Raw genomic sequence first — 9,580 nt, 5'->3', positions numbered from 1 at the left:
CGGCCACCGCCCAATAGAAAAAAAAACTCCAAAAAAAGAAAAAGAAAAAAAAAAAATCCCAAGAGGAGAATGGAGAAGAGATGGTAGTGTGGCCATCCTCCCTGAGGGGGTGATTTCTTGTTTTCTGTCTCTCTGTCTTTATCTCTCCAGCTAGCTAGCGCATGTGTCCTATAGCAAAAAAAAAAGACCCCAAAAAAAACAAACAGTAAAGAGGGACCATCAGTTGGCGTAATGGCTATGTCGCTGGACTCCCATGTAGTCGACCACAGTTCGAGTCTCGGACCCGGTGGCTTAAACTCACGCTGGGCGCCTGTGCATGCATGCCCAAGATCCTGAGAGGAGAATGGAGAAGGGACTGTGGCGTGGCCACCCCCCATGGGGGGTGATTTCTCGCTTTCTATCTCTGTCTCTCTCTGTCTTTCTGGTGAACACATGCGCTCTATAGCAAAAACCTCTAAAAAAAAAAAAAATTAAGGATATCATGTCCAGCAGGTGACATGGTCAGGGTGACTGGAGCCTACATGGCCAACTGCTGTGGTTTGAGTCCTGGACTGGTGGTTTGGGAGATACACCAGGCACACGTGAATACATGCACAGAGTCTCTAGGGAAGAAAGGGGGTGAGGGAACTAAATTTCTCTCTCCACCCTAATACAAATCTGCATTTTAGGGGTCAGCGGTGGCACAGTGGCTAAGGCGTTGGACTGTCCTGTGGCTGACCACAGTCTGAGTCCCAGACCAGGCGGCTTGCTCTCTTTCTCTTTGTCTCTTTTTTTTTTTTCCCTTTGTCTCTTTCTTGTGAACACACATGCCCTATAGCAAATTTTAAAATAACAAGTGAAATTAAATGAATAATTGTTTGGGGTGGGGTCTGCATTTTAACAAGTTCAAGTGGCTCCTATTCACATTAATGCTTGAGAGCTGAGGTTCTGGTAGTTTCCGGAAGTGACAAGACTTGAGTTATTTTTTAAGATTTTACGTTGATGGAAAGAAAGAGAAGGAAGCTTATTCAAGGTGGGAGAGCTATTATAAAGGAATGTTCTGAAACAGTCAGGAGCCATTTCTACTTGTCGGTGACGAGAGTTGACAGACACTATGCTAAACATTTTATATGAAGAATCTCGCATAAACCACGAAAGGCCATTTTTAAAAGTCCATTTATGTGTCAGAAACCCGAGGTGTAGCGGAGTTATACAGTTTGCTTAAAGACCCGCTGCCGGAGCGGAGCAGAATCAGAGCTTCCTTCTTGACCACCCTATGTCGTCCACAAACATAATCACCCAACCTGAAAGCCAAAGTCGCAGCCCCGGGCTCTCTGCAGACCGAAAACGCCGCTCAGGGACTTCCGGCTTCCCTTCCTACGGTCGCGCAGTAGAGTGCGCCGGAAGTGTGGCGGCCGCGCACAGCGAGAGCGTCAGGTTCGTCCCGGGAAGCGTTCATGGACCTCAGCCAAGCCGGTACCCTTTAAAAGGCCTGTATTTTGAAAATGACATAGTCTCCAAAAACTTTAGGAGGGGTGCGAAGGAGGCTCTGTGCAACTTTTGGGAGGAATCAGGGTTAGCGAGACCTTAGAAGTTCACTGCTGCCAAGCGGGTACTGGCAACCCGGGTCCTCCAGCGTGAGCTAGAACGGACATCTCTATGGTCAAGTAACCCTAAAGTGGTACTTGTTTTCCTCACGTGGTGAATTGCGCACGCGCAGTACCAGCACCGCAAAGATGGCGGAACCTGAGTGAGTGTCTGGGCTTTTGAGTCTCGGGAATGGGGTGTTAACATCTGGTCCCATCCGTGGTGTTTATGCGTCGGTTGCGGAAAATAAAGATACTCTGGGAAGAAGGGAGTAGAAAGTGGGTGGGGACGAGGAATGAGGGACCGCCAGGGCTGGGGCGGGCACAGGGGGCCGCAGCCAAAGTTCGGGGGTATCTCGCAGGAGAGTTGACTTGAAGGCAGCGAGGTAGGGGGTGCCAGAGACTGTTCACCCAGCCTGGTTTCAGTATTCACCGTGCACCCCGCTCCACCAACCCCACGGGGTTTTACTAGAATCTCGGCCCTGGTAATGCCTGTGAAATGCTGTGGCAGCAAAATCCCCATTGACACATAGGAACCCAGTAGCCAGCAGGTCCGATTTGAGGACTGGAGTTAGAAACTACAGATTTGGGGGAATCTCGGTCCTCCGGTGTTTGAAGATTCTGACATTCCCAAAGTCAAAGATAACCGAACTGGTTTGGAAGTCTATTAAATGCTCGTTTTCTATTGTAAATATTATTACCAATGACCTCAGTTTTTTATATCAGGCAAAGGAAAAAGATCCCTTTGGTTCCAGAAAATCTCCTGAAAAAGAGAAAAGCTTATCAAGCCCTCAAGGCCACCCAAGCAAAGCAAGCACTTTTGGCAAGAAGAGAGGTAATAATGGGGAACCAGGAGGAAGAAATTATCATTTGTATTTGGTGAATTTTATCCAGCATGTGTTGAACTAGTCTTGGTAGTCACAAGCCTCTCCCTTACATCAGCTATGTTTCATGTCATAATTTAGCAAATGTTTATCTAACACCTCCTACAGGCAAAACAGTGGAGTAAAGTTGGAGGAAAAAGTGAAGTGGACTATTTCTTCTAGGTTCATATGGAGTGATTTGAGAGACATAACTTGGCAGAAAATGTATTTTAAAATAATGTGCCCGGAGCCAGCTGGTGGTATGGTGGTTAACGGGTGCTGGATCCCATATGGTGGACAGAGCAGTTTGAGTCCCACTAGGGCCAGGCCTGTGGGAGTGCGTACCCAAAATCCCAAAAAGGAGAGGTGGTGGAGGAGGATTGTGGTGTACCTGTTTCTGCAGGTGGGAGGTTCTTGCTTACTTTCTCTCTCCGCCCCCAGTGAACCTCTGGCAAAATTAGAAAAAAAAATTACTAATGATATACCAAAAAGTTTTTGCTTTGTGATAAGTACCTTTGGAGATAACATTGGTATTTCAGGACAGGAATAAAACTCTTGCTTGTTTTGTACTTCGTGTTGCCTGATACAGTATTAATACAGTGTTGCCTGATACAATGCCAATACAATATTAGGTTTTTCTTTCTTTTTTTTTTTTAAAAAAGAGAGATTTTTGCTGTAGGGGGCTTGCATTTGCCAGAGACAGAAAGGGAGAAATCATCACCACCACCAACCCCACCCAGGGGAGTATGGCCATGCCACAGTACCTTTTCCTCCATTCTCCTCTTGGGATATTGAGCATGAGTTTTAAACCATTAGGCCCAGGACTCGAACCACAGTAAATTGTGGGAGTCCAGCGACTTAACCACTACACTATCCACTGGTCCCACAATATTAGGTTTTATAAACATTTTGTAGATACTAGTTAACATATAAATTAAATTTCTTTTTTTTTCTTTTTTCTTTTTTTTTTTTTTTTTAGGTTTTTTTTGTGTGTTAGAGCATGTGTGGAGGTTGGGGGTGGAAATACAGTGAGAAATCACCCCCTTGGAGGGATGACCATGCCACAATCCATTCTCTTCCTGGGATCATAAGTAATACACGCCCAGTTTGAGTTTCAAGGCAGCAGGTCCGGGGCTCCAACTACAGTCAGCCATGTGGGAGTCCAGGGACATAACTGCTACACCATTTGCTGGTCTCTATAAACTAATTTCTTAAAGAATTTTAAATTTTTATTTATTATTATTTTTAACTTGCTATAGTTATCTGAGAGAGAGAGAAGGAAAGTGAGTAAGCAAGCCTCCAGGTCCAAGACTCAAACCAGAGTCGGCCATGTAGGAGCCCAGCACCCCAACCATTAGACCACCTGCTGGTCCCTAAACTAATTTTTTTTTTAATTTTGCCAGAGGGCCTATGGGCTCCCTGGAGTTAGAGGATGATAAAGCACCCCCCATGGAGAATGGTTGCACTGTAATCTCGTTTCTTCCATTTCCCTCTTTTCAGAGATTTGGGGTGCACTTGCCCTTGTGTTTGTGTCTGGCAGGTTCTTCAAGCCACTGGATCCAGGACCACACAGTCGGCCATGTGGGATTTATCTGCCTTAACCACCATGCCACAGGCTGGCTCATAAACTAAATGTTTATTTCCAAAGACGTTCTTCAGTAATTCCCAAGTTTTCTCAACTCCACCTTTACTTGGGATTTTCATTCTCCCCTTATATAAGAATAGAGGATCAGGACCAGTAGTTGGCATAATGGCTATGTCGCTGAAGTCCCATGTAGTCAACCACGGTTTGAGTCCCAGACCCGGTGGCTTAAATTCATGCCAGGCGCTTGTGCATGCATGCGTGCCAAGATCCTGAGAGGAGAATGGAGGAGAAGGGATTGCGGTGTGGCCATGGCCCCTGAGGGGTGATTTCTCGCTTTCTGTCTCTCTGTCTCTCTCTGTCTTTCTGGCGAGCGCACACACCCTATAGCAAAAACCTCTCAAAAAAAAAAGAAAAGAAAAATAGATGTTTGTTCCCCTTTGCAGAACACAAGGAGAAACTTATCAGTTGTGATTCATGAATTACTGTTATAGAAGTAAAGATGAATGGAGGCACAAGATGATGATGATGGTCTGTCTTCTCTGTAGCAGAGGAAAGAGAAAGGGCCCAGATTTAAGCGACTGGAATCGTTCTTAAATGATTCCTGGCGGCAGAAGCGTGACATGGTACGTCTCAGACGACTTGAAGTGAAACCTCATGCCTTGGAAATGCCCGATAAACATTCATTGGCCTTTGTTGTGCGCATCAAAAGGTAGGGGACTGGTGTTTTTCTGGACTCATGTACCTGCGGAAACAACCTTTAGGGAGATAAGGAAATCGTAGGCCCTGATTATTAAATAAGGCATGTTGAATGTAGCAGACTTGGTTTTTATCTGCAAAGTTAAGGAGACTGGGCTTAAGCATAAACTTGCAAATAAGTGTTACAAAGGTACTATGCAGGATGGGGGGGGGGTGGTTGAGACATTCTCTAAAGCAGAAACTTGACCTTGAGACAGGACATGAAGTGATCTCTATTGTTGGGAAAGGCTTTCCAGGCGTGTATGCGAAAGTCTCTGAAGAGTCAAGGCCAAGTGGGTGGCACAGGTTCATTGCCAAGGAAACACTTCTGCATTGGTAGTACCTTCCTTTCACAAACCAGAAAGCTGTGGGTTTCGAATATTATGAGCTCTGTCCGCTTTAGCCATCCTATTACTGCCCGGAGTCTCTTCTCTGGACTGTTGCATTAGCTTTCTAACTGGGTTCTCTTGCCTCTGATGTCAGACACTCACATCTGACCTATTGGCTGCCATTAGTGCTTGTCAGAAAGAAATCTATCATGTCTCTTTTGCTTAAAATCTTCAGTAGCTTTTGTGTGTTTTTTTTTTTTAATAATTATTTAAATGCATTTAATTATTATTATTATTTTTATATGACTAAAGAGAGATGTGGGTAGGGATGAGTAAGCAAGCTGCCAGATCTGGGACATGAACAATGGCTGGCCATGTGGCAGTCCAGTGCCTTACACACCTTGCCACCTGCCAGCACTGTAAAATCTTCAGTGGCTTTTTATTGCCCATAGAAGCAAATCCAGCTTCCTTGGCTGGACATGCACAGCCCTACACACACACACATTCAGGGACCATCTTCATGTTCCCATAGCACCCCGTATCCCTGTGTCATGGACAAATGGTCTGTTTATGTAACTGCCTCCCACTAAATTGAGCTTTTTTTTACCTTCCATGAGCGAAATATGAAGCCAGCACCCCAACAGGATCTTAACGCCAGGATCTACCCCTGGCTTTAGTCAGCTCCAGGTCATGAGCATGTGTGTGCCCAGTGTACTCAGGAAGATCTCTGGATACGAGCCAGGAGCCTTCACCCGTGTTCAGCCTTGCAGAGTGTTACCTTTGACCACAGTGCCATTAACCCCTAAACTGAGCTCTTGTGGTCGTAGTCTGTGTCTGACCTCTGGATACCCCGTGTAGTGCTTGCTGTGAACTGGAGAGAGCCTGATTGCGTTGCCACTCATTTCAGGATTGATGGGGTAAGTTCAGTGGTGCAGAAGACCATCGCGAGACTGCGTCTGAAGAAAATTTTCAGTGGCGTTTTTGTCAAAGTCACTCCTCAGAGCCTAAAGACACTGCGAATAGTGGAACCTTATGTGACCTGGGGGTAAGGTTTTCCTTGTGAATTCAAATTATATTTGAGTGTGTCAGGGTACACCAGGTATTGTTCTTCCAGGGTTATGTTGCTGTGTAGAAGGAACATTTTTACAGGGGTCACAGTCACTGGGAATCAGTCAGCAGCCATAAGAACCTTGGGACGCAGGTTAGGTGGAGCAGGGAGGGGTTACTACTGCTAATAACGGTCTGAATAGTACCATGGCAGGGCTAGCTGAGAAACATGGATAAAAGACATGGATTCTTGGAGTCTTGAAGCAGAACTAGGGGCAGTGCTTGTCTAAGAATAGCAGTACTCAAATGTTAAAGCCCAGAAAAGGCTTGGGTATAGTTTCTAACTTTTGCACTGTCTTGGGTAGAACATCACCTAAGGCCAAAGTACTAGACTTTAAGCCAGGAAATGGTTTTGGGGTTTCCTTTGGTTGATATTTGCCTGGGATACAAATTATTTTTTTAACTCGGTGAACATTTATATCCTTAAATGTCTGATTATATGCCAGGGCCAAGCCAGTTCTTTATCCTTTCCTTACTTATTTCCGGGCTTCCCAGCTGGATTATGAGTGCAGAACCCTTCTTGATTGAGAAAAGGGGTGGGTAGGAGAACCTTCCCAACCATTCCTCCTTGGCCAGGCTGTGGGGCTGAATAGCCAGCTGTGTCTGTGTCAGGTGCCAGCGAAGGCTGTATGTTACTCTGCTTGCTTCATATAGATTTCCAAACCTGAAATCAGTCCGGGAACTCATCTTGAAACGTGGGCAAGCCAAGGTCAAGAATAAGACCATTCCTCTAACCGACAACACAGTGATTGAGGAGCATCTAGGTGAGTGCTACAGCTGAAGCGCACAAAGCAAGGGTTTTGGTGGCCTTGAGGTGGGATTCGGATTCTGTTCTTTTTGGCCTCTCTAGAAACTGTGAGTGCCTGGCTCTGACGTGTAAGAGCTTAACACATTCTGGATACGCGTCAAATAAAAGAATCTGTGCTCTTGTGTTTCTCAGGGAGGTTTGGCGTCATTTGTTTAGAAGACCTCATTCATGAAATTGCCTTCCCGGGGAAGTATTTCCAAGATATCTCATGTTTCTTGTGCCCTTTTCACCTTTCGGTGGCCCGTCATGCCACCAAGAACCAAGTGGGCTTCCTCAAGGAGATGGGCTCACCTGGCTATCGGGGTGAACGCATCAATCAGCTCATCCGCCAGCTGAACTAGGTCCAGGTAAGGCAGCACTGAAGACCGCCCTTGGGTTAACTTGGACGACCTTGCCTTACCACTTTGAAGTTGTTTATGCATTTTCCTGTATTTGAAAGTAACCTTGAGATTAAGGGAAAGGGGAGGCTGGTATTTACATGTCTAATGGATGGACACCTGCTGTGAACAGTGGTTGTCTGATGAAGACTATGTATATCCTAACAGTTAAAGCTGGGGGGCACCAGCAGGTGGCATGGTGGTTAAGGGCGCTTGACTCCCACATGGCCAACCGTGATCCAAGTCCCAGGCCTGGCAGCTTGCTTTCTCACTTTCCCTCTCTCTCTTGTTCTATCCCTCTCTGGTCAAATTATAATAAATAAATAGTTAAGGCACTGGACACTACTCCCACATGACCGACCACAGTTCAAGTCCCTGAGCTAGTGGCTTGCTTTCTCACTTTCCTTCTCTCTGTGTCTGTCTGGTAAAATTAAAATAAATGAATGAATGCATAAATAAATAAATAATTCTTTTTAAAAATAATAAATAAATAAAGTAAAATAATTCTTTAATTGAAAAAAAATAGAGTAATAGAGCCAACAGATGGTATAGCAGTTATGTCAGCGGACGCCCATGTGACCAATCATGGTTCAAGTCCCAGACCCACTAGCTTGAAACACTCCAGGCTTGTGTGTGGTTGTGCCCAAGATCCTAGGAGGAGAATGGAGAAGGGATTATGGCATGGCCATTCTCCCTGAGGGATGATTTCTCACTTTCCCTCTCACTGTCTGTCTCTCTCCAGTGAGCACATGCTTCCTGAGGAAAAAAAAAACTAAAAACACATACACACACTCAAGGTGTGTGCGTGTATGACCCAAATCAGAAGGAGTAGAGAGATGGAGAAGAGGGATTGTGGTATGGCCATGTTCCATTGAATGTGCCCCTTACCTCACCCCATGAATGCATACTCCCCCTTGACAGTTTAAAACATGGGACCAGCAGTTAGCATAATGGCACGTAGCTGGACTCCCATGTAGTCGACGACCATGATTCAAGTCCCACACCGGGCGTGTGTGCATGCATGCCCAAGATTCTGAGGAGAGAATGGAGGAGAAGGGATTGCGGCGTGGCCATCCCCCTGGGGAGTGATTTCTCACTTTGTGTCTGTCTCTGTCTTTCTGGTGAGCACAGGCTCCCAATTGGGGGCCATCAGTTGGCCTGGTGGTTAAGGACGCTGGACTCTCACATGGTCGACGGTGGTTCGAGTCCCAGACCTAGTGGCTTGCTTTCTCGCTTTCCCTCTCTCATTCTCTAGCTCTGTCCCTCTCTGGTCAATTTTTTTATTTTTTATTTTTTTTTTTGAGAGAGAGAGAGAGGTTTTTGCTATAGGGCGTGTGCGCTTACCAGACAGACATAGAGAGACATTAGAGACAGCGAGAAATCACCCCCCAGGGGGGATGGTCACGCCGCAATCTCTTCTCCATTCTCCTCTTGGGATCTTGGGTACATACGCACACACGCCCGGCTTGAGTTTTAAGCCACCAGGTCCGGGACGCGAACCGCGGTCGACTACGTGGGAGTCCAGCGACATAGCCATTATGCTAACTGCTGGTTCCTCCTCTCTGGTCAATTTTAAAATAAATAAATGAAGTTAAATAATTCTTTAAAAACCAAACAAATCCATCTGCGTTGCTATGGTTGTTTAGCTGGAAATGGAGGAGGAAAAATATTAATTTCAAAAAGGATGTGAAGATGGGGAACCAGCAGTTAGCGTAATGGCTATGTCGCTGGATTCCCACGTAGTCGACCGCGGTTCGTGTCCCGGACCCGGTGGCTTAAAACTCACGCGGGGCGTGTGTGCGTGCGTGCCCAAGATCCTGAGAGGAGAATGGAGGAGAAGGGATTGCGGTGTGACCATCCCCCCTGGGGGGTGATTTCTCGCTTTCTGTCTCTATGTCTCTCTCTGTCTGTCTGGCGAACGCACGTACCCTACAGTGAAAATCTCTCCCCCAAAAAAAAAATTTTTTTTAAAAAAAAAGGATGTGAAGATCAAAATAATTTATTTTGTTGAAGGAATTTTAACTCTTAAAATTGCAACCAAATTGTAATAAATTTGTATTTAATGCAGTTGTGTTTTCCTTCCTCAGAATACCTGAAAGCACAGTGTGTTGGAAGGTGTGCTTTTGGCTTTTTGAATTATATCTTCAAAGAAGATTGTTGTCTGGTCCAATTTCAGAAACTAGAAAGGAAGAGTCTTGAAACACAGTAGCT

General features: G+C 45.6%; 1 protein-coding gene across 1 annotated transcript; it reads left to right on the top strand.

The window, feature by feature from the left end:
• Window positions 1-1,517: 1,517 nt before the first annotated feature.
• Window positions 1,518-9,578, top strand: RPL7L1 (ribosomal protein L7 like 1). Its single transcript, XM_006148556.3, has 7 exons — window positions 1,518-1,729; window positions 2,292-2,400; window positions 4,559-4,722; window positions 5,985-6,122; window positions 6,839-6,948; window positions 7,125-7,339; window positions 9,457-9,578. Exons 1-6 carry the CDS (start codon window positions 1,716-1,718, stop codon window positions 7,331-7,333), a joined length of 744 nt encoding a protein of 247 aa, XP_006148618.1. The 5' UTR covers window positions 1,518-1,715; the 3' UTR covers window positions 7,334-7,339; window positions 9,457-9,578.
• Window positions 9,579-9,580: the final 2 nt, after the last annotated feature.

The sequence above is a fragment of the Tupaia chinensis genome, unplaced genomic scaffold (assembly GCF_000334495.1).
Source record: "Tupaia chinensis unplaced genomic scaffold, TupChi_1.0 Scaffold000238_1, whole genome shotgun sequence".
In the NCBI taxonomy this organism is placed as follows: domain Eukaryota; kingdom Metazoa; phylum Chordata; class Mammalia; order Scandentia; family Tupaiidae; genus Tupaia; species Tupaia belangeri.
The sequence above is the reverse complement of the archived record's forward strand: the minus strand, read 5'-3'. Positions and strand labels throughout refer to the sequence as shown.

Excerpts from the sequence above, each read along its gene's own strand:
- RPL7L1 (XM_006148556.3), top strand. Across the intron at positions 4,723-5,984 it reads TTTGTTGTGCGCATCAAAAG|GATTGATGGGGTAAGTTCAG; the intron begins GTAGGGGACTGG and ends CACTCATTTCAG. Across the intron at positions 6,123-6,838 it reads GAACCTTATGTGACCTGGGG|ATTTCCAAACCTGAAATCAG; the intron begins GTAAGGTTTTCC and ends TGCTTCATATAG.